The 25665-nt window shown below is 42.4% G+C and overlaps 1 protein-coding gene across 1 annotated transcript; it reads left to right on the plus strand.

Annotated features, from left to right (window-relative positions):
* Nucleotides 1-333: 333 nt before the first annotated feature.
* Nucleotides 334-18197, plus strand: ISX (intestine specific homeobox; the record flags this gene model as incomplete). Its single annotated transcript, XM_082252931.1, has 4 exons — nucleotides 334-493; nucleotides 6138-6289; nucleotides 16274-16390; nucleotides 17958-18197. The coding sequence occupies 4 exons, from the start codon at nucleotides 334-336 to the stop codon at nucleotides 18195-18197; spliced, it is 669 nt and encodes a 222-aa protein (XP_082109057.1).
* Between the last annotated feature and the right edge of the window lie 7468 nt (nucleotides 18198-25665).

Here is a 25665-nt window from a genome sequence, read left to right on the forward strand (position 1 = left end):
CCCCCCCCTCCTGCCCACCCCTTGTCCCGGCCCTGAGTATAGATACAACTTGCACCTGCTAAACAGACATCTTAGAGGTCTATTTATCAATGCTTTGATCCAAAATTTACACAACTTTTACCCAAGGTTCACCGATTTTTAGAAAAATTGGTGAATCTTTGATAAAAAAAACGTGTGAATCTTGGATAGAGATGTTAATGAATAGAAGTTATAAAACGCTGGAGATGTCATTTTTAAGTCCATTTTGACACCAAAAATGCCTGAATGCATTGTATCATTTTAGGCCGCATTTTAAGTGCGCTACCCCAACAGGATTCGAATGCAGATAATGGGATGGTTCTGAAGAACACAAATTGCCCCAGGTCATGGTCAAGATGTTTAAAATCTGATGTAAGGCCTCTGAAGTCAGATTTGGATAGAGCAGGTAGTGATTCTGTATCAGACTCAAACGAGGAAGTGGAGATCAGCGATACCGAAGGAAGCAGCCCCCCCTGTAAGTATGCTCTAAGTTTCCTCTAACGTTGTACTATAAACATTTTTCAATACCAGTTTATGCAGACATCATCCAGGGTCACCATCTTCTTCCTCGAAATGCGGGTTCCTATACAGTTCTGGGCTGTATTCACAAAGTCTCTCACCTTGTGACTTGCTACAGACTTACAATGTTGCATTCTGATCAATGGGGGAAAGGAGTCTGCAGCAGACTTTTTGCTATAAAAACTCATATACTTTATAATAGTATTTAATCTGTTTCATTACATATGACAAAATAATTGCAATAATAGCAATAAATACAACAATATTAATTCAATAAACATAGCATTTTTTAATTTTAGCATTTTAATATTTTACTTGGTATCATAATAAATGCTATAAATATAATAATAATTATTATTATTATTATTATATAATTTTTCAATGTTTTCTAAAATCAATTCCAAAGTGCAATACTGTTTTAATTTTCAAACACATATTTAAAAAATTCAATTTTCCTGATACATCACCTGTAACAGCTTCTTATACCACTTCGTGTTCACCGGCAAACAGTTTGGTATGGTTTTAATTAGAAACGGCTTAAACCGCAACATTGAGCTTCAGTTGTGGCTTTTTCTGCTTGTGTTACACATTTCATCAATACATTCAAAAAGAAAATTCATTTTTTTTTTTTTTTTTGCAAGCTGGGTAAATATTACATCAACGCTTATGCAAGAAGTGGCGTTATTAAAATGTTATATTCAGAGTTTACGCTTACGGTTTCCTGCTTGGAAAAATAATGTTTTCAAATTTTCTTTCAATTATTGGCTTCAGTGCACAAATTCCCACAGAGAGTTTGCGTGATGTGTCTCACGTTCACGCAGAGCAACCTGTGTCGATGCCACTTTACAGTAGAGGATAGGACTCTAGTTCGTTTATACAATATTCCATACAGCTACTACACAATGTAATATCATTTGGAAAGCTTGGAGTTAGAGATGTCAAAGGAAAAATCTTGCTGATGTGAAGAGAGAGTGACTCAGGAGACTTCCAGCTTTTAGAAGAAACGTAGAGAGATTTATTAAAAATACACTCTCATATAATTTCAGTAAGTGCTCTGGTGGTTTGCAACCTTTTTAAGTGATGAGACATAAAATTTAAGGTAGATGTAAACCTTAACTGAATGACATTTAGCTTGCTAAAGCACTGTGTATCATTAAGGCCTCATAAACAAGGACATTAGGAGCAGCAGGCATGGTCTGGCATTAAATCCCAGCATTTTCCTGCAGCCAGGGAGCCACCTATAAAGATTAATGGCTATACAAGCTTGTAAACTAATACTTACTCGCGTGTAGGCGGGTGCAGGTTTATCTCTAAACTATAGGTGGCACTGTGCCATTATAACAGGTAGAGAGGAGTCTAATAAGGGAAGTGTCCCTTTATGGATCCCATCAGTGTCTCAAAGAAGATACCTGTCTGATTGGACGCTGCAGTCTCCTGAGATCTCAGGAAGCCATCTTGATGAGGAAACGTATATATAGGGACTCCAGTGTCATTTGGGCACTCCTGTAGCGAGTTGTAGGTCAGGGTGGGATAACCAATGGCTAAAAAAAGAGATTAACCCGCAGGGAGGGGTTCCTGGCAAGAAAAGTCAGGATAGGGACAACACCTGCAGTAAGACAACTACCTAGTAAACACGGATGTGGGCTCTCCATGACAGCATTTCATTGCCATCCTGGTGCACTGCCAACCCTCCATCCAGCAGACGCCTCATATCGGCCAAAGCCCAGTAACACTTACATTGCCTTATATCAGTGCTTTCAAGAATTGTCAACACTCATTACCGCAAACCTGTAAATAATAATACCAGACAATTCAAAACATTCAAAAACAGTGTGATCGCCCCCTGACTGGGTACCTTGGGCCTAGGGCTCGCCTACAAAAGTTTTGCATTTGGGGAATATGTCATACGCATATGTATAGGTAAACTTTGATATTTACAGGAGTACAAGCACATACAATCATTCGCCTCTATGAGTGGCTGTAAATGCTACCTGGGGATTCCTGGCTGTTGGAAAATGCCAGGGTTCTTACGCCAAGCTCTGCCTATGCCTCAAAATGTCAATGTGTAAGAGGCCTAAAGAAAAGATCTTACCACGCATGTTTTTCTTTACTCCCCCCCATGGCACAAAGTACATGTAGTTCTTTGCTTCATAATATTTTGGTATAGTATTACCAAAGCCAATGTGGTGGACAGTGCACCTCCCCAATACTGTCCGACTACTCTGATCTGAATGAGATGAATAATTAATTAGCACTTTATTAAGTTGGTCTAGGGCACTAAGCTTTTGTCTGAGACCAGCGTTGGCACAACGCAAGCAGAGGGAGGGGTCATGTCAGAAGAGCTGTCTAGTAACCATTCACATGCAAACTTACAGCAGATAGGGGCGCAATAAAGGGGTCTGTGCCTGAGCTCCACAACAGCCATGGACAGTAAAGAGGGCATCAGCACTCTCCCCTATGTTTTCATTGAGGCTTCAAGTGGTTGTAAACTTGAGACATAAAAATATGAACAAAACAAAACATATCCCTCTATAGTATGTACTTGTCTCAAATAGAAGCAGTAAGTGGCATATTTGCTGCTTTGTTCCTCTCCTAGCTGCAATGAGCTCTGAAGTGTAAATTTCAGCTCTCTGCTCCTTTTTTTCTGAACTCTCAGACAAGCAAAGTCAGCACTTTGAATGGCTGTAGAGAAGAGAAGACAACAGATAGACAGGTATAACTTATGAAGGAGGATTTGTTTAATCTCTATCTATCACTTGTGGCCAGTCACTTCACTGGGTATATGTAAGGGATTAAGCTGGGTACGTTTTTTTGTTCAACCCAGTGGGTTTAACGAAAAAAAAGAAAAACTGACAGATCTCCATACCAAGCGATGTTGGCATGGCGATCTCTCTGCTGTGCTATAGTATTCTGAGTGACAGGGGGATTCTCCCGGCACCAGAATACTCTGATTAGCGCTTGCAGCGGTTGGTTGCGAGCACTGATCAGATGCTGGTTTTCCAGCATGTCCCTTCGACAAAAGTTGGCCTTTAGACCAGCTTCTGTCAGACGACTGCTGTATACACTGACCAAAAACTGGAAAGTTTCTGCTGAAGTGGACACTTTTTGGATATTGTGTGCCCAGCTTTAAATGCAGAGGATTGTCAGTTGTAATCCTACACTGACAAGTGTGGTTGACGTCAGTGCTCAAGTTGCAAATTTTCACAAATTGGGCTTCTGGCAGGGGATGAGCTGAGAGGCTGGGGTATATATATATATATATATATATATATATATTTTTTTTTTTAAGAAGGACAAGTAATTCTAAATTAATCCATAGAATAGCATTTCATTTTCTCAGCCACTTCCTGTCTACATGCATTCCGGTTATGGATGGCATTTCTCAGAGAAACTTTCCTAATGGTGACAACAGTGAACCAATCCTGTTGAAAAAAACATTTGTATGAACCTGTGTGACAGGATGAGAATGCAGATTCATAACATGAATATAGGAAGAGCATTGTCACGTATAACAGAAAGTGGCTTTGATAGAGCAAGGACTTTCATGGTAGCATTTCCAGGTAATATTTTTTCATAGAACGGGAAATTGTTTCTTAGGTTGGCCATACATGGTTCGAATCTCGGCCCTTTCAGCAGGATCCGGCCGAGATTCAATTCTTTAATGGGCAGGCTGAATATACCAAGTTGATCGATTGATCAACTTGGGTACAACCAGCCTGCCGGATTCTCTTATGGCCGCTAGCCATAATCACTGTCTTCTTCTGGAAGGGGCGGCTTCCCCCGCCCGGCAGGAGGGATTCCCCTGTCAGCACTGTCTGTGTTGATGGAGGAATCGTGCAAATTTATTTCTTGCAACCCGTGATTGCAGGAAAGAAATTTGCACTGTGTATGGCCAGCCTTAGTGGTCTTAATAGCCTTAGAGGTGTCTCCATTGGACAGTTTCCCCCTCTATTCTTTTTCTGTTTACAGCTGAAAAATGTGGATTCTTTTTCTCCCAGAGGCATTTTGTGAGTCCAGTGTCATTGCCTTCAGACCCATATCAATACAGACCAAAAACCTTTTGTCTCCAAACTGTAACAGGAAAGGGAGACTAGGCCAGAGGAAAAAAAAAAGCAGAAAATAGAGAGAGAAGGTTACATGATAATGACAGAAATGGGGGCAAAAAAAAAATCCTTTGATCGCTTTTGTCCATGTTATGCTACAACTTTTCAATCTAAGTGACCAGAGGAACCCTGGGTCTTTGAGGAATCTAACAATGTCCCTGATACAACAAGAGGTCTGTTGTTTGATGTGCAGCTCACAGTCATCCACTCCCTTAAATCACCTGATTATAACGTATAATAATCTGCTTAGCTCAACAGCCACTCTAAAAACCCTTGTACAAGAAAGAGTGCCTGATTCTATCCTTCCACTGATCCTCACTCTCCTTAAGGATCTTCATTTTCACTGTTGTATTGTCAGGACATTTATAGTTCTATGTGTGAGATATTAGGTGTTTGACACACCCAGAAGAGTGTCAGATGCTAAAGAGATGATCCAAAGCACAGTTGTGGGATAGATAAGTGTTACAGTTTACAATTTTGGTATGTAGCAACAGAGTCGCTGTTAAGTAACCTTGTCAAGTTTTAAAAAGATTGAGAGTGAAGTTTCCTGCAAGAGAAGAGCATATACTGTATACACTACCTTCACTTCTTTCCAGTACTGTTGTCTCAGTAAGGGCTCGCTCATATGAGCAGTCATGGGATGGTAAAATCAGGCTATTGAGCCACAGTTTTGCAGCCCCTTTGCCCACCTACCTGATTAAGGCCATTCAGCCACTCGGCCATACTCATGCCGTAGCAAGAATTTATTGCATGTTGCTTTCAGTCAGTGGTACAGTCAATGAACACAACACATTTTTTGACTAGGGCTCCGACACAACCACCCTGTACCTGTAAATTGCACCTGGTTGTAGCTTGGTGGTGCGACATTTTGAGGGTTAAAACAAGCGGTAAGGAGGCAACATATTGCCTACTCAAAGCCTGTCAAATGCCCCCTGAAAAGCACTTAATTACTGATCACTTTTAAGAGGAGCAGCTATGTTAGCCACACCTGTGAACGAGCCCCTAGACTCTTCGCCATTCAACATTTTGGCAAGTGTTGGGTGGTTGTGTTGGGTGTTGGGATTCAATCCTCTGATCCCTATGTCACTGCTATGTCATAGGGGACAGAGGATGGAACCGTGGCCATTGGTGGAGGACACAGCCGTCTGACCCTCATATAGCCCTATGGGGGCTGCAGCGTTTGAATGGAGGAAAGATAGACTACACAGGCCACCTGGAGAGATGAGTATTAGCACCCTATTGTAGAAACCTTTGTTCATGATCTTAACTGAATGGGTCCCTTTCATTCAAATGAAAATAAAAGGTGGGCATTAAAGAACAAGTAAATGCATGGATTGAGATAGAAAACTTAAAATTTATGGTATATATCAACACATTGACAAACAATATATAATTGAAGCAAATAATGTGACTGAACATATTTACGTAAGTAAAAAAAAAAACATATGATGGATCAACATCAATGTACTAAAGAATTATGTGCATCTTTTTTTGCAGATAGCTGTAAGAACAAAAAACGGGTCAGAACCACTTTCAGCATGGAGCAAGTGCAAGAACTGGAGAGGATCTTCCATGTGACACATTATCCCGATGTCCAGATGAGGGACAAGCTGGCTGCAAAGATTAAACTTCCCGAAACTAGAGTGCAGGTACAGTCAAGGGGTACAAATACTTTTTTTTTTTCTTTTTGCAAGCACATATACATAGTTCCCAACTGTCCCTGATTTGGAACAAAGTCCCTCTGTCCATCTAATTTGTCCCTCATTTTGATCTGATCTATATAGTTAAACATAAAATGCACTATTTATCTTTCAAAAAGTTTTCTCCTGTGCTAAACCTTTCATCCAATTTCTAAATTACTGCATTTGGCAATGTCAATAGCCAATATAAAGGAATAATAGTGGTAAAAGAAAAAGCACCTGTGGGTTTAACTAAGCTCCTTTTTTTTTTTGCATAATTCTCCTTTAAAGGGGCCATGGCAGGGCTGTGTCCTATGCCTACATACTATTGCTAATAGGTGTCCCTCGTTCCCATCTCAAAAAGTTGGGAGGTATGCATATACCGCACCAGCTCTCTAAAATGCAATGATGTGACTTCTGTCTTTCACCAACATGTAAGACTCTTGAAGTCATTTTAGACTCTCTCCGGAATATTTCACTCGAGTAAGGGTCGAATAAAGCTCATATGTTCCAAGGCAAATGTCTTCTACCTTCTCAAGTGTTCTCTTTTAAGGCTCCAAGATAGTGTCCCAAAAAACAAAATAGCTATATAGTATAATATGTCCACATACAATCAATATCTATTATACTATTAATGTGCTCACATATATGTGCCAATATCTATTGAGTATCACCCAGTGTAAATCACTTGCCAGATCCACTTGCCAAAATACCCTTACCAAACTAGTACATTCCAATAGTCATCCATTCATCAATTAATCTCTTCCTTCCCCCTTTCGATCTAGACGCGATCCCAACTGCTTCAATCCTTAAGAGGTATCAATCAAAAAACAAAATATATAATATAGTGTAATCCTGTTTCCCAAATTAGCAAATATATCAAACAAATGTGCTCAAAAGTGTTAAATGAATTCACCACGTGCACTCACGTCCTCATGCATCAATCCACATGATGATATACAGTACCAGAGTCTAGGCCAGTGATGGTGAACCTTGGCACCTCAGATGTTATACAGTACCAGAGTCTAGGCCAGTGATGGTGAACCTTGGCACCCCAGATGTTATACAGTACCAGAGTCTAGGCCAGTGATGGTGAACCTTGGCACCTCAGATGTTATACAGTACCAGAGTCTAGGCCAGTGATGGTGAAGCTTGGCACCCCAGATGTTATACAGTACCAGAGTCTAGGCCAGTGATGGCGAACCTTGGCACCCCAGATGTTTTGGAACTACATTTCCCATGATGCTCATGCACTCGGCAGTGTAGTTGAGCATTATGGAAAATTAAGTTCCAAAACATCTATGGTGCCAAGGTTCCCCATAACTGGTCTAGGCCAACATGTCACCAGACATACTCTCATTAATATTAAACGTCTTCCCTACTTTGGCTTATTGTTGCCAAAATAAGATGTTCTCCTCATTAGAATTTGGGGGGATGACCATGTAAAAAAACATAAACACCAATCATAGTGCAGCCACATACAGCAATAACCTTTTATTCCATGCTGCTACATACAGCAAAACACTTTTATTCCATGCTGCCACATACGGCAATAACCTTTTATTCCATGCTGCCACAGCAAAAATGATGCTAAAGTATCTGTATTTCTGTTCATCCATTCCTGAGATTTATACAGCTCTGCCACATAGCATAGGGCAGGAGACTTTTCTCCACTGCAGTTAGGCAATCACCCAGCCTGTGAGTGGAATGTAAAAGGAGAAGCAGCAGCCTGATAAGCTCATCTCGCTGTCCCCTGTGCGCTCTCTTCCTATCAGCATGGACCCTGTTAGCACATGAGCATTGGAGCACAACAATCTGGCTCCTTGTGCTTCTTTATCCCTACCCAATCTGAGCTTTACTGTACAGGCACTGCAAGAGGTTGATACCAGTTAAAATTTAGGAAATATCTCTGCTAACTTTTAAAATATATATTTATATGTATTATTGTATTAAATATACAAATGTGAAGTACATTGAATTGTTTCTTTGCCTGAATTGCAGCTTTAGGGCTCTTTCACACGGCCGTTCAGTTTTTTTTTTTCCCGCTCCGGTGCTTTTTTTTATTACACGGAGTGGATGACACTTGTGTCATCCGCTCCGTGTGTCCGCATATCATCCCATCCATTTGCGGATGATATACGGACATAATGTATGTCTATGGGCATTGCGGATGTCAGCGGATGACACCGCTGACATCCGATTTTGCTTCCTTTCCGTTTTTTAAACGGAAAAAAAATAGGGTTCTGTTCCGTTCCAAAAAACGGAACAGAACTGAAAGGAAGAAAATCGGATGTCAGTGGATGGTTATCCGCTGACACCCGCAATGCCATTGACATACATTATGTCCGTAAACCATCCGCAAAAAATAGGATGATATACAGACATGCGTTACGCCTGTGTGAAAGGGCCCTTAAGTGTTTTCAGTGAATTTATTGTGAGTGTGTAGGGAAGGTAACATTAACCCATTGATAAATAGGATGAATGTAACAGCAAGCACTTTTTTGCATGCACCATCAGATGTTACCAAATGACATTGAGTATACTTTTAACAGGGTGGATGAACACAGATCTGTGCTTAATCAATAGCATGCTTTTGGGGCAAATGTAAGTGCCCCCAATTGCTGCTTCTGACATCACCAAACAGCTGCGCATAATGCTTAGTAAATGTAATGTTAGAAAGGAGTGTCAAGACTGCGAACATACTAGCAGAAACGATGATCGGGGACTAGAGACATGTTACAGGTGCATGCACATGGGAATACAGAATAAATCCCATTTCTGCCAGGAGCTGAAAAAAAGTGTAAAAAACTCAGTTTGGTGTGCACTTATGCATTTTGATGCACGTATGTATGTGTGTTCAATTCATGCACATAATGCATAGGCACATATTTTCATTCTAGTGGTTAGAATATGTATCTGTTCTAGTCGGTAGACTGAAATTGTGCATGTGTTTATGCATGTTTCTGTATGCATAAATTATGCCAGTGCACTTCTCTCTGAATGCAGGTTCGGGGCATTTTGTTTTTTAAACAGTGCCCTGTAAGATAATTCTAAATGCCACCATGTGCATAGACACCTTGACTAAAAAAAAAAAAAAAAAAAAAACACTTCCAAAAGCATTGCCCATGTGGATGAGGCCTTTGGCTAGAAACTGAAGATTTGCTCCAAAAGAAAGTAAGAGACTAGGGACAAGGGGCCAGGAACCAGGGCCAGGACAAGGGGTGGGCAGAAGGGTCGTCTGCCCTGGGCACTGTGGTATCATGTGAGGTGGGGGGCACCACAAGGGGATGATTTGGGGGGATTTGTGTTTGGAGGGGGAATGGGATAAGAGGATTTGTGCTTGGAAGGGGGTGGCGAGGGATTTGGGGGGTTTCTGCTAGAAGAGGTGATATGGAAGGGGGGGGAGGGAAATCGTGCTAGGAGGGATGATTTGTGCTAGGAGGGGAAATTGGGGGGGGGGGAGGGGTTTGGGCTAGGAAGTGGGAATGGGATGGGGGGGGGGAGAATTTGTGCTCAGAGGGGAAATTTGAGGGGTGGAGGATTTGTGCTAGGAGGGGTATTTTTTTTTTTTTTTTGGGGGGGGGTGTACTAGGGTGATTTGGTGAGAGGGAGAATTGGAGCTTAAAGGTGGGATGGGCAAAGATTTGTGCTGGCATGGGCAGATTTGTACTGGGAGGAGGGTAAATATATGCTTAGAGGGTAAGCATGCAAATTAGTGCTTAATATCTTTTTTGGGGGGGGGGATTTTTGCTGACACATAATGCTCATGGGGAGGGCGCAGTTTGGTATGTTTGCCCTGGGCTCTAGGTGAACTTGTCCCAGCACTGCCAGGATCTATAGACTTGTTAGGTTCCCAACGTGCGACATGTGTCCTTCAGGTAACAGGCCTTAAATAGAACTTTTCTATGTGTCCTTCAGGTAAGAGGCCCTAAATAGACCCTTTCTATGTGTCCTCCAGGTAACAGGCCCTAAATAGACCCTTTCTATGTGTCCTCCAGGTAAGAGGCCCAAAATAGACCCTTTCTATGTGTCCTCCAGGTAACAGGCCCTATATAGACCATTTCTATGTGTCCTGCAGGCAACAGGCCCTAAATAGACCCTTTCTATGTGTCCTGCAGGTAACAGGCCCTACATAGACCCTTTCTATGTGTCTTGCAGGTAACAGGCCCTAAATAGATCATTTCTATGTGTCCTTCAGGTAACAGGCCCTAAATAGACCCTTTCTATGTGTCCTTCAGGTAACAGGTCTTAAATAGACCCTTTCTATGTGTCCTTCAGGTAACAGGTCTTAAATAGACCCTTTCTATGTGTCCTCCAGGTAACAGGCCCTAAATAGACCCTTTCTATGTGTCCTCCAGGTAACAGGCCCTAAATAGACCCTTTCTATCTGTCCTACAGGTAACAGGCCTTAAATAGACCCTTTCTATGTGTCCTGCAGGTAATAGGCCCTAAATGGATCCTTTCTATGTGTCCTGCAGGCAACAGGCCCTAAATAGACCCTTTCTATGTGCCCTGCAGGTAACAGGCCCTAAATGGATCCTTTCTATGTGTCCTCCAGGTAACAGGCCTTAAATAGACCCTTTCTATGTGTCCTCCAGGTAACAGGCCCTAAATAGACCCTTTCTATGTGTCCTCCAGGTAACAGGCCCTATATAGACCCTTTCTATGTGTCCTCCAGGTAACAGGCCCTAAATAGACCCTTTCTAAGTGTCCTCCAGGTAACAGGCAGTAAATAGACCCTTTCTATGTGTCCTCCAGGTAACAGGCCCTATATAGACCCTTTCTATGTGTCCTCCAGGTAACAGGCCCTAAATAGACCCTTTCTAAGTGTCCTGCAGGTAACAGGCCCTAAATAGACCCTTTCTATGTGTCCTCCAGGTAACAGGCCCTATATAGACCCTTTCTATGTGTCCTGCAGGTAACAGACCCTAAATTGACCCTTTCTATGTGTCCTTCAGGTAACAGGCCCTAAATAGACCCTTTCTAATTCCACTCCTGACAATATTATTTAACAGAACGATATCCTCGGTGTGCTTCACTCTCATTCATTGCTTTATCAAAATGGCACGGCACCAGAACTCTCCAATGAAAGTCACAGTGCCCCTGTGTATATATTTCACTGAAATCCAGACATGAAGGCTATAAATTTATTTCAACATCCACCAAATCTAATAAAAATCTGTATAAATGATATGAGGCTAGATTAATCATTCATTACATTGATTGATTTAATATTTCAGGGCCAATTCCTGTGTAAATCTCTCAATTATTTTCTTTGTCTTTTGGTCCTTAAAAAAAACAAATCATTTTTTTTTCTTTTGCACACTAAGGGCATTTATTATTGCCATGATGGATCACATGAATGGTGTAAGGATTCTGAATCTGTTGTAAGACTGAATTCGGGGAAACAATTTAAGCAGCCACAGCTTAAATAGAAAAGCTTGTGCTCTGCTAGCATGCTGCTGAGAGAGATCCTTGCTCTGTTTTGGCAGCAGTGGTCTCTCTGCAGAGATCTTATACCTCCTTACTGAGAGAAAGGGAGACACAAGCGCCTACTAAGTGTAGCAATTATGTAACTTTAATGGCAGTAAAAAAGTGTTACTTACAAAAGAGCATGACATCAAGCATGTAGGCCCAGTAAAGAACATGACACAAGGAGGTCCGGTTGTGACGTCACATCCGCCGGGTTGTGCGTTCCATGGACCAGGAAGCACTGGGGGCCTCTGGCGCCCCTGAGAGTGTGGGCCCTAGCCCTCCCATTTCCACCCAGATATAGACCAGATTTTTCATGCCTGCTGGCCGGGTTGTGCATTCCACAGACCAGGAAGCACTGGGGGCCTCTGGCGCCCCTGAGAATGTGGGCCCTAGTCCTCCCATTTCCACTCAGATACAGACCAGATTTTTCATGCCCGCCAGCCGGGTTGTGCGTTCCACAGACCAGGAAGCATGTGGGGCCTCTGCTCTGGCGCCCCTGAGAGTGTGGGCCCTAGCCCTCCTATTTCCACCCGGATGCAGACCAGATTTTTCATGCCCGCCCGCTGGGTTGTGCGTTCCACGGACCAGGAAGCACTGGGGGCCTCTGGTGCCCCTGAGAGTTTTGACCCCAGCCCTCCCATTTCCGCTCTGATGTAGACCGGATTTTCATGCTGACCAGGACCTGGGCCTGTTTTTTACTGTGCCTACATGCTTCATGTCATACTCCCTTTGTGAGTAACACTTTTTTACCTCCATTAAAGAAAATTGCTACACTTAGTAGGTGTTTGAGTCTCCTTTTCTCTCTGTACTAGGGTTCCCACCAGACAGGGTTCCCACCTGTCTGTGATTCACCTAGACAGTCTAGGTTTTGAATCATGTGTCCAGGTTTCAGCCCGTCTAACCGAGATAGTCACACACAAATCTGTTGCAATCTGGTAATGCAACAAGGCCACATCCACTTTTCACTGCTATGCATACCACATTACTACTCTCCCTGTGGCACTCAAACGTGACCCAGGTTTTTTTTTTACAATCCTTTAGTCTATATATAGTGTTGTGATTTGGCATGAAGAAAAGGTGGCAACCCTTCTCAGTACCCATATAGATTTGCTTCTTGCCTCGAGACCAAGCTGCCTCAAAAGTGAGCTTCACCATACATGGACTTTTTAAACATGGACTTTCTCTAGGTATGAACAATCTGCCCTTTGTGAGCCTTGGTCTCCTTATTGGTCCCCTATACTAGCGCCAGTCTTTATTTGTCTTTGTTATCTCCTTATTGAGTCAGATCCTAAAGCGGCTGTAAACTTCTGACATGAAAAATAAAGTAAGTAGATCCTTCTATGTTGTGTAATTGACTCAATCCAAAGCACTGATTGTGATTTCTGTCTGCTATCCTCTGCTATCTGCATGAGTCACTTGTGAGAGGTTGTGGGGATTCCAGAGAATGGGAAAGGGGATCTCCAGCACACAGCCTTTGACTGACAGCCTCAGTTGTGCATGTTTCCCAATTAGACGTTGTAGAGGGGAGTGTGTCCATTCCCTCTATTCAGGTCCCGGATTACACTCAGCTCTGTTTCTGAGCTGTGCAGCTTGTGACATCAAATCCCCGCTCCCTACCGCTGAAAGAAGACTGTGTAAATTCTGGACTTTAAATTAATGTAGAATAGAGATGGCTGCAGACTAACAGATACAGCTGAGGCTAGTCACTTCACTCAGTATATGTAACCAGTTCTGGACCGGAAGGATTTGCCCCCTTAATGACCAGGCCATTTTTTGCGATTTGGCACTGCGTTAATTTAACGGAAAATTGCGTGGTCATGCGACACTGTACCAAAATAAAATTGATGTCCCTTTTTTCCCACAAACAGAGCTTTCTTTATTGTGCAGTTTTTATTTTTCGCGCTATAAACAAAAAAAGAGCGACAATTCTGAAAAAAAAATAAAATAAAATAATAATATTATTTTCACATTCTGCTAGATAACATTTCCAATAAGAAGATTTAAAAATCAAAATGTTTCATCCTTTTAGGCCAATTTGTATTCTAGTAAGACAATCTAAAATAGCGCTATCAGGCATAAATATTCACAATAATGATAGATAATTAAGTGTACCAGTGCTCAAATCTATAATATAAATATATCCAGTTAATACAATAGTGCTAAATATATGATTATTAATAAAGTGCACAAATGAATTATAGTGCATTCATGATACATTCATGGTGCAAAAAAGTGCAAAAGTGCTGGATAAGGTGCAGTCCAAAATTAATAGTCCACTTAAAGTAGAGCAAAAGTGCTGAAGAAAGTGCTTGAAGTGTTCCACATAAGTGCCAAGGTGCTCTCAAGGAAAAACCCCTTTTGGGGATGCACTCACCAGACTTAGAATGTAATCAAGCCTCAAAATGCAGTAATTTTTCACAGGGTAACCTGTAAGGGTGGATGAGTCAACACAGCCTCCAAACACCTCCAGCTTTCTCTATGCTCTCCCCTTGATCAGATGCTGCCTGCCAGTATCCGCCTCCTCTCTCCCTTTTTGGGAACAGTTTGGGGATGGCCCCTTCCTGTTCCAGCATGACTACGCACCAGTGCACAAAGCAAGGTACATAAAGACATGGATGAGCGAGTTTGGGGTGGAGGAACTTGACTGGCCTGCACAGAGTCCTGTCCTCAACCCGATAAAACACCTTTGAGATAAATTGGAGTAGAGACTGCAAGCCAGGCCTTTCTTGTCCACATCAGTGCCTGACCTCACAAATGCGATTCCAGAAGAATGGTCAAACATTCCCATAGACACACTCCTAAACCTTGTGGACGGCCTTCCCAGAAGACTTGAAGCTGTTATAGCTACAAAGGGTGGGCCAACTTATTATTGAACCTGAACCCTACCGACTAAGACTGGGCAAAGGCAAGCATACCAATACTTTTGACAATATAGTGTATTTTTTAGTATGTCGGCTACCATACACACACATTATACAGTATATATGAATATTATTATCTGCCATAGCATTTTCACTTCTGTTTAGCCAGTATCATAATTCACATTTTGCTATCACACTGTATAATAAGAATCTGACCTCTCAGTTCTCCGCCCTAGTAAAGAATTTCAATGTGGTCTCACTGATTCACCCCAGCTTGCTGTTTGGACAATAAAGGAACAGCAGCACAATAATAAGGTCCTTACTATCCTTACTTTGTTCTCTCCTCCTGTCAGCCAGTTCCCAGCATTAGATTAACAATATTGTTCACTGCAGAAGAGCGTGATTAGCTCACCATTGCCACACCTCCCTCCGCCAGTCCACAGTGTTGCACAGGGAATGGCCTGGAAGAAGGGGATTATAGATGAAACACTGCAGAGCTGGCATGCCTAAATGAAACAAAGTACAGTAAAACCTTGGTTTGAGAGTAACTTGGTTTGAGAGCGCTTTGCAAGACAAGCAATTTTTTTAAAAAAAATTTGACTTGATATACAAGCGATATCTTGATTTACAAGTAGCGTCATGTCAAAACTGGGTATAAAAGAGAAGAGAGGCGCCTCTAACTGTAGCAATATTGTTACATTTAATGAAGGTTCAATATTGCAGCTCACATGGTTGATGATTAAAACAGGCACATCTAAGTATGCAGGCATCGGGGGTAAAGCTTTCCACATAGACCATCCTCCGCACTGTAGTCTTCATCATCCCTTCCCCACTGCGCTCCAAAGTCTCTCTTTCAGATCACTCTACTGCAGGGTAGTCTTCCCAATCACAATTGCAGACTGACATCGGTGAGAGCCAGTGGTTCAGAAGATGGTCTATGTGGACAGCTTTACCCCGGATGCCTGTATACTTAGATGTGTCTGTTTAATCATCAACCATGTGAGTTGCTAAATGTTGTACCTTCATTAAATGTACCCATACTGCTACACTTAGAGGCGCCCCTCTTCTCTTTTATACTTTGTAGCTCCTGCTGGATTTTGCTTCTAATCCCCTTGGGAAGGCTGCCATTTGTGGATGGACATTTTATGATGACACAACCTATCACATTGCTATAATCTTTGTATATAGACTATAAACTGAAAGACTTATGAATAAATAGTTGTGGAACGGATCATCTGAGTTTCCATTATTTCTTATGGGAAAATTCGCTTTGATATAAGAGTGCTTTGGATTACAAGCATGTTTCCGGAACGAATTATGCTCGCAATCCAAGGTTTTACTGTATGATTAAAATAGTACAGTGACATCTATATTAGAGCAATATTAGTACCTCGCTTGTCTAGTTAACACTGTTACATTGTTACGTAGTTAAATTGGTTGTGTGTAGTACTTTGCTGGCCTTATTCAATCACACGACTACCCTTCAGGAGCATAAACCTACTGAACCATTCTGGCTGCTATTGTAAAAGCCTCTAGAAGAGACTTTCTGATATACAGTAAAACATTTTTGTAATCAAGTTGACTAATTGTGTTCTGTTCTTTTATCCTAAAATTCAAGATCTGGTTTCAAAATCGCAGAGCGAAGTGGAGAAAATATGAAAAACTGGGTAATTTTGGAGGCCTCCAGCACCTAACCACAGCAGATATGGTTCCTGCACCAACTACAGGCCTAATGGTAAGCGGTAATGGGGCACAGCACACAGATGGATAGTTTAGGAACTGTAATGATAGGGTAGTAATTAAGACAAGACAATAAACTGCATTTTCCTTGCAATTTATTGCAGCAATTAATGATTTAAAGTATAACAAAAGGCAGTTTTTTTATTAGATATGAAAGGGATTAGAACACCTGTCAGGTTCTTTTGCTGTCTGTGTCCCTGTTACGTAGATTCTCCTTCTCTATTTGTTCTGTTTACTGCTGTCACCTAAAGTGAAGGTCCCAATCCCAAATTTTGGGTTACCACCAGAACAGGAATAGAGGGGAAATCTTTCAAAAGGGACACTAGTTCTTATAACTCTGGTGAGTCCAGAAACTTCCTCATTTTGGAGGGATTTCTTCTCGTGTCCTGTTTTGGCTATGGGACAGGAAGTGAAGGGAAATTTACCAAATGTGGACATTGAGGCAAAAAAGAAAAAAAACTGGGGTTATAACCCTGCCTTACTCTATGCAAATGTAGCACCCTCCTAGGTAGGTGCTAGTTAAAAGCATCTTATGTATGCTCCTTCCGCTTATCAGGGGAGCCTGATCTATTAGGTTGCCTGTTGCATGTTTCCAGGTGTGATTCACTGGGTCTGAGAGTGTCCCCACTGTATCCAATAAGGGAGCTTGTTGGACAGTGGAGGAAACTCAGCCAGTGACACATTAGCTTTTGTGGGAGTCTCAGTGGGTGGGCACTCTTGCAGTGCATCCTGGGATTGCTCATAACAGCCAGGGGGACATGTGACAGGGGTCTTTGGCGGGAAGCAGAGTCCTAGGAGGAGGCTGATGGCTGGTCTCTCCTCCTGTTGCATGAGGAAGGTGGTCATAGGCGGTCGGCCTAGTGAACCAGGTGTGGAGCTGAGCTGCAGAGGATCCAGTGGAGCTGACAGTGGAGCTGTTGGCTGAGTCTTCTGGGAAAAACAGTGTCCGTGAGTACCAGGGGAATTGCCAAAGGGTCTGCCCAGGTAGGGGGACCACACCAGTGAAGTCAGAGGATCAAGGGGTCAGCTCACACAGAGTGTCAGATTAAAGGAATTGCCGCATAGAACCCTGAAGAGTATGGACAAAGAGGGTGCCAGGTAGGACCCTGAAGAGTGATTCACAGTACAGTTCATCTAATTGTTCTTCACTTAGTGGCAAGGTGAAGCAGCGGCCTTGCCACACTCAGCTTTATTCAGAAGTCCCAGCAATTGTGCATAGTTTATTCAGTTGGAGTATTCCACTCTTCCCTTCTCCCATCCCAGTTCTCCAATAAAACAACAAAAACCCAAACCCCTGGACTGTTTTCTGACTGAGCCAAGCACTTAGAATATGGTATATTGTCAAGTTGTTGCCATGGGTAACCCAGGGGAATCCGTAACCAGCAGCTCCCATGGGAGTAGTGCTACACAAAATAAATAAAACGTTTTTAATTCTACTTTAATGCAAAGCTTTAAGGCCAAAAAAAGTAAAAAATATATTTTGACAACTGGATTAAAAAATATTATTTGCCTTCAAAAATATGATACATTCTGTTCATGAAACAATTCCTTTTAACCCACAGGACTACAGCCTGCAGAGAACCCCAGGTATTGAGTTGCAGCCAACATACTACCTACCTTTTCACAGGTATCCAACCTCAATTATGATTCCTAGCTTGACGACCTTGACTTCACACCAGGCCTTTACCAGTCAAGCTAAGACCTTATCCTTGCTACACTCTATCTCCCCAGAGGCTCGACTAGAACATCAGCTTGGACGCTCCAAAATAAATCAGGAACGTTACTTCTATCATAAAAGTTGATTGTCCACCAGGTTGTTGTATCAGCATCTCATCCACGTTCCTGTTGCAGGAGAAAGCTACAATCCTAGATTGAGCAGATGGGACCGGCACTTTGCTTGGTGGATGAATATATCTGTAACTAACAGCAAGCCTTTAATTGCTCCCCTCTAGAGGACAACAAGCCCGGCTCCGGCACAGAAAGCCATTCATCTGTTGTTTAAAAATTTCTGAGAAGCAAACAGTGCCGTAACCAAGAACATACACGATTAAATTACCTTATAATTTATTTATAGGCAAGCGGGCAATTTGTAGAGGAAAATGGAGAGAGTGAGCAGATGTTTCTAAAGTCCGTTTAACACTGAGACTTGGGACCACTTTGGAAGAGTAGTCGAGCGCTTGGCTCTAAGGATTGATGTGGTTGGGAGATGGAAAATGGGACGGGGGGCCATGCAGTAGAAAGTCCATTGGTTGGATGGCTTAACAAAAAGCTTTCTAGAGAGAAATTTTTAAGATGAACGCGAGGCAAAATCTTCATTATCCCATCTGCTGGTGGGCCACAAATTTTAACACTATGCGCACAATGTTTGAATATATTCTTTCTCTCCTTTATTGAGTTTGCGTTTTAATTCTTGGTTGGAGAACAATGACAATGACCAAGAATTTATTTGAGTCTCAAACAATTAAAATTTAACTAGTAAAAACTGAAATACACCAATTGCTAAATGTAGCCTTCCTTACTACTGTGTGATACCAAATAGTTTTTTTTTTTTTTTTTTTTCATTTTACTTCCACCAAAAGGCTTAATGGAAAATGCAGCACTTTAATACTTAACGAGATTTGCTGTAACACTTGGTGTTAAGAAAAGAATCAGGACTCCAAATCTGATGTTTCAGCTTTTAAACTGGTTCATCAAGCTGCAACAGTTAATAAGGCTTGTAAGGCCCCATTCACACTTGCAAATGGGGCCCGTTTATGATTACCAGCAGGAGATACAACAGGGTTCCCATTGAAAGCCGCCAATGGAAAGTAGACAGTCTGCATTCAGGGCTGATCATCTGCAGGTAATCACTGAATGAGTGATTACATGTAAAAAGCCATGAAGGGATGTGGGTGCTGCCAGGTTCTCATTGCTTTCATTGGGACTTGCCACCCACAGTTAGGGGCAGGCCATAGATTATGCAATTTACCACGAGTGGAAGGAAAGAAAATTGCTCCATTCCCTCATCAACACAGTCAGTGTTAAGGGGGGGGGGGATCCCTCCTGCAGCGCTATTTTTTTCTGCTGGTGGAGAGTGTGGGGAGCCTATCCTGCCAGCAGAACACTATGATTAGTGTTGCTATAACTGGCAGCATTAATCATTTGGGGAAAAACCAGACAGGCTGGTTGTACACAAGTCAATCAATACAGCCAGGGTGCCCAGACATGGATCAAAATTTGGCTGAACAGGGCAAATTATGATTCATACATGGCCGGCTTAATAGCAGGAACCATCCTGTGTATCTTGTGAGTAACTGCAAACAGCCCCATTCTCAAGGGGACCCTAAAGTGCACTTAAGGCATGTAATGGCACTTTTCCACTGCAAGTACCGGCTCGGCTCTACTCGGCCCTGCTTGGCCCGGTTTGCTTTTCCACTGCTGGTACCACATGGTACGGTGTTCGAACGGTTCTGTACGGTATGGTTTGCTTTTCCACTAAAGTAGTACTAAAGTTAAGTGGGTGGGATAACAACGGGGTGGGTGGGATTCTCTGACCAATCAGTGGCTAGTAGTGACTGCATGCAAAGGATTGTGGGATATGGTCCTGGGTATGGTACCTCTTGGAACCACAATCGAGGTGGTACTGTTTTAGAGAGCCGTACCGTTCGGTTCCATGTAGTGGAAAATCGCCGCCATACCGTACCGTACCGAACCATTCCTACACCATACCATGCGGTACCAGCAGTGGAAAAGCACAAAAGTGAGCCGAACCGTTCGGTTCCATGCAGTGGAAAAGCGCCATTAGAATAGCCTCTCAATCATTGTTTTCATATTTCATTTTAAACTATGATTCTATTAAAAGGATATCTAATCTTAAAATCCTCTTCCCCCTCCTAACACCTATTCTGACTAACCTATGTAAGAAAGCATTTAACAAGAACCGGCAATGCCTGGAAGCAGTGAGACTTTGCCCACAGGCTTACTATGACCAATCCCTTGTTGGCACTCCCTCCTCTCCCCTGCAGCCACCCCTGACAGGGAAGCTGGATCACGTGAAAATATGTATACAGATCTTTCTTACACAGGTTAGTCAGAATAGGTGTTAGAAGAGGGGGGGGGCATTTTTAAGAGTAGCTAGCTTTCTCCTTGAATTCTACTTTAATTTCTGCTAAATTTGCCTCCAATTGACTGCAGTACAATTCACCATAAATACCCAGAGCAAAATTTCTCACTCCTAGGGGAATGACTAAAATGGAGATTTTTACTTAGGTAAAATTTCAGAAAAATGCATTGGAATCAATTAGAGATTAAATTTCACAATATTTTTACTGCCTATACCTATGTTTTAAGCACTATTTTGCACTTTGTACTATATGTGATCTTACAATTAGATAAGATACAGGCCTTTGTGATGCTGGTAGGCTGAAAGCCTATTTCCAGTCAAAATGTATTTAGTATTTGTTAGGGTAGGTAGCAGACAGAACTTTTTCAAGTTTGTCTTGCTTTATCCACTTTGGACAGATATCATTTTCTGTTATATTGACATCAAAACATGGAATTAGAGGGTGTCATGGGGAAAAGAAGACACACCGCAAAAAAACGCCTCCCCTTTCCACTGTGCAGTGTTCACAAATGTATGGCACAGTTCGGCCCCTGCTGCAAACTCTCAAATTAGATAGGAGACTGAGAAAATGCTTTCGCTTGCCTGCAGCAGACTGGTGACATCATCTGAGAAAATGCTTTTGCTTGCCTGCAGCAGACTGGTGACATCATCTCAATTTTGTACAAAGTCACAAAGTCACTGGACTGGAGTTTACGGACATGTTTTTAATGATAAAATGTGGACTTTTTTTTTAAACTATTGCTGCATATTGTGACATGCCAAAAATGTATTCAATAAAACTTGTAAAGTCTATTTCAAGATAATGATTTTAGGGCAATCCCACTTACTAAAGTGTTACAATCTCAATTCCTCTCTCATAAATATTTTTCGGCATGATGGACAAGTGGGACTGACACCCCAGCCAATCCTGGTGGCACCTTATGTTTCAAAACTATAACAACTTATTTTAACATTCATATTGACAATTTTTTTGTTTTCAACTTTTATTCAAATAAAAAATAAAAGAACAAGCAGTCAATTAACTTTTGTACTGTGGGAAAGAGGAATGTTTCATTGTTTCTGGAAAATTGCCCTCCCTTCATTGGACAAGGCTGAACATTTCACTGCAAAAAATGTACTGACTTTTAGCAAAGCAGACTTCGGCCACACACTGCAGTGCAATTTAAAAACTATATTATAAATACATTTATCTGCAGGGCTTGGCATTTCACAAAGACTTTTTCCGCCGCACAGGCTGGAATCAGATTTTGTTTTTGCAATAGCCTTATGACTGTCTAACATTATTATTGCACAAGCAAATCAGACATTATTGCAATTACATAAGGTACACCAAGGCTAGAGGTAAAGAGGCCGAAGGCATAAGTTTACCTACTGTGCACCAGTAAGGAGCTGACAGATGTCACACTAATTTTCTGTCTGTTTGGTTCAAAGTATACTGTCCCATTAGAGAGTGCACTTTAGGCACCCAGTGCATTATTACACCAAAAAAATGCACAAACTATGGTGAAAAGGCAAGAATGTTATTGACAGAACGGCAGCCGTAAATCTTTTACACAAGGGATAGTAACATGATCTGTTATGCTGGTCAGTAGGAGGAAGAATAGTCCTTATATTGGTGGTCAGTGGGAAAAATGCTCCCTTACATCAGTTGACAGTAAGAGGAATGCTCCTTTCACTGATGGTCAGTGAGTAGAAATGGAATTGGAGTCTGTGAAGGAAGAATGCCCCTTACATTGGTCAGTGGGAGGGATGGCACCTTACACTGGTATCAGGGAGGGGAAGAACACCCATAACATTGGTAGTCTGTGGGAGGAAGAATGCATTTAACATTGATTTCAGTGAGAAAAGAATACCCCTTATACTGGGGGTCATTGGAAACAAAGCTCGCTTACACTGGTGTCAGTGAGGTAAGAATACCTCTTAAATTGGTGGTCAGTCAGAGAAAGAATGCCCCCTTACACTGGTGTCAGAGGGGGGAAGAATGCTCCTTACATTGGTTTTCAGTGAGGGAAGAATGCCCTTACATTGGAGGTCAGTGGGAGGAAGAATGCCCCTTACATTGGTTTTCAGTGAGGCAAGAATGCTCCTTACATTGGTGGTCAGTGGGAGGAAGAATGCCCCTTACATTGGTTTTCAGTGAGGGAAGAATGCCCTTACATTGGAGGTCAGTGGGAGGAAGAATGCCCCTTACATTGGTTTTCAGTGAGGCAAGAATGCTCCTTACATTGGTGGTCAGTGGGAGGAAGAATGCCCCTTACATTGGTTTTCAGTGAGGGAAGAATGCTCCTTATATTGGTGGTCAGTGGGAGGAAGAATGCCCCTTACATTTTTTTTTAGTGAGGGAAGAATGCTCCTTACATTGGTGGTCAGTGGGAGGAAGAATGCCCCTTACATTGGTGGTCAGTGAGGGAAGAATGCCCCTTACATTGGTGGTCAGTTGGGGAAAGAATGCCCCCTTACTTTGTGTCAGTGGAAGGAAGAATGCCCTGCACATTGGTGTCAGTGAGGGAAGAATGTCCCTTACATTGGTTTTCAGTGAGGGAAGAATTCTCCTTACATTGCTGGTCAGTGGGAGGAAGAATGCCTCTTAAATTGGTGGTCAGTTGGGGAAAGAATGCCCCCTTACTTTGTGTCAGTGGAAGGAAGAATGCCCTGCACATTGGAGTCAGTGAGAGAAGAATGCTCCCTAGATTGGTGGTCAGTCAGGGAAAGAATGCCCTCGTACATTGAAATCAGCTGGAGGAAGACCACCCCAGTATACCCTGGTCCTGCATTAATCACGTAATCCTGTAGCAGTACATGCTTGCATTCCAACGCTGGATAGAAGAGGAACAGACTACTTGCTGTCCCTGTGGGACAGGGAGAAAGGTATCTCATCCCCTGGAAAAACTAGCATTACATCCTTTGTCATCTGAGGACATGTTAATCTTTTGTAACTATGCAGATTTCAGTGCTAATTCTGAACTAAAGAGAAGGTAACCTAATCACTAAAATCTAAATTACCATGTTCCTGTCATTTCAGACTTAACATCTATTTTCTTCCTTTTTTAAAAAGCTTTCAGTTAAAAAAATTGGTAATTATATTATGAGGGTCCTTGATCAGGAGCTTTCAATTATAGGGTGACAACACTCTGTCCTTGTCCTTGTCTCCCAACTGTTTTCCTGCATTGTCATCTTGTCACATGGGCTTTCTAAAGCCTCGACCTCACTAATAGTTTTTTTTTTTTTTGTTCAACCCAGCGCGTTGAACAGAAAAAATACTTAGCAGCTCAGGTCAGAGCCGCTGTACTAACAATCCAATGATTAGTACAGCGATCTCCCCTGCTGAGCTATTGTGTTCTGACAAGGGGACAGCCCCCGCCAGAACACTATGATCAGCGCTCTTGGCTAAATGCTGAGAGTGCTGATTGGGAGTGGGTTGGCATACCTTTTTCGGTCAGATGGTTTCTATTGAATAAAGATTGGAGATACACCAGACTTGTATGGCACCACATCCGTAATTGGGTACAAAAACAAAGAAAGACAAAGCATGGGATTTTAACGGCTGCAAACTGTAATCCTAGATGGAAAAAGATATTTCCCCAAAGGCTAATAGCTGGTAGTGTGTATACATTGAGACCTGTCTACATGGCCCAATCCACATGGAGGTAATAGAGTAGATCGGAGAAGTTCTTCCATATACAAGGCCAGATGCAGGAATCAATGTAAGGTTACCAATAGTAATCACATTTGGTCACCAATAGTGACATTGAAGTAATCTTTTTCCATCTGGGATTACAATTGGCAACCATTAAAGGGGTTGTAAAGTAGGAAGTTTTTTTTTTTGTCCTAATGCATTCTATGCATTAGGATAAAAAAAACCTGCATGCAGCAGTCCCCCTCAGCCAGTCTAATACGTACCTGAGCCCCATCTCTATCCAGCGATGTCCAGGACTCTCTCCTGATTGGCGGCACCATTGGCTCCCGCATGCTGTCAGCCATTTAGGAGAGAGAGGGGGTGGGGCTGAACAGCAGCTCCGTGTCTAAATGGATACACGGAGCTGAAGCTCTGCTCAGGTGCCCCCATAGCAAGCTGCTTGCTGTGGGGGCACTCCGCAGGAGGGAGGGGCCAGGAGCTCCAGCCAGAGACCCGAGAATATGAGGATCTGGGCTGCTCTGTGCAAAACTATTACACAGGGTAGGTAAGTATAACATGTTTGTTCTTTTAATAGAAAGAAAAAAAAAAAAAACGAGACTTTACGATCACTTTAAAATCGAATGCCTTGCCTTTCTTTGTTTTTGTAACTGGTTTCTATTGAACTGGCTGGGGCCGCCCTGCATTGGGCCCATGTGTAATAGGCTTTATGGAGACCACAAGTGGCTGTTTGAACACACATTACACACGCATGATTCACTGTTGTCACCATCAGGGAACATGAGAAATGTCATGCAGCCATCTATAAAGTGTATACGGGTAGTGGCTGAAAGGGGGCTAAGGAGATTATTAGTGCTGAGATGTAACAAGGTAAAGCAAATGTTAAAGAAGTATTTCATTTAACAAACATAGCAATTTTTTTTTATACATAAAGCTTTAAAAAAACAAATGCCATTTATTTAGACTTTACATCTACATTTAGGCCTCATGCACACTGGACGTTTTTGGAGCTGCTGTTAGCAGCGTCAGACGTTTTTTTTTTGCAGCTGCAGAACGCCCATCCATGTTATTCTATGGCCTCATGCACACATAGAGCTTTTAGGAGCTCCAAGTGGCATAGGCGTTTTACAGCTCCAAAAAAAAACCAGGAACTGTGCATTCTGGAGCTGCAGCGTCAAGCTGTAAAAATGTCTGACGCTGCTAAAGGCTGAATAACGTTGCTTAACGTGCCTTAAGCCACGTTATACGTTTTTTCTTCTTTCATTCAAAATCAATGGTTCCCTATGGGAGCCTATTGATTTGAATGGAAGTCGCACAGCAAGTCGGATCAGGATGATCCGACTTGCGGCGCGACTTGCGCTGTGAGAATCTTGAGGGGGAACTACTCCATGACAGCGTGGGGTTCCCCCCCCCCCCCAGGTTCCAAACCAGGCCCTTCGGGTCTGGTATGGAATTTGAGGGTAGCCCCACGCCGAAAAAACGGCGTGGGGTTTCCCCCAAAATCCATACCAGACCCTTATCCAAGCATGCAGCC

Source organism: Pelophylax lessonae (assembly GCF_965119305.1).
Source record: "Pelophylax lessonae genome assembly, chromosome: 4".
In the NCBI taxonomy this organism is placed as follows: Eukaryota; Metazoa; Chordata; class Amphibia; order Anura; family Ranidae; genus Pelophylax; species Pelophylax lessonae.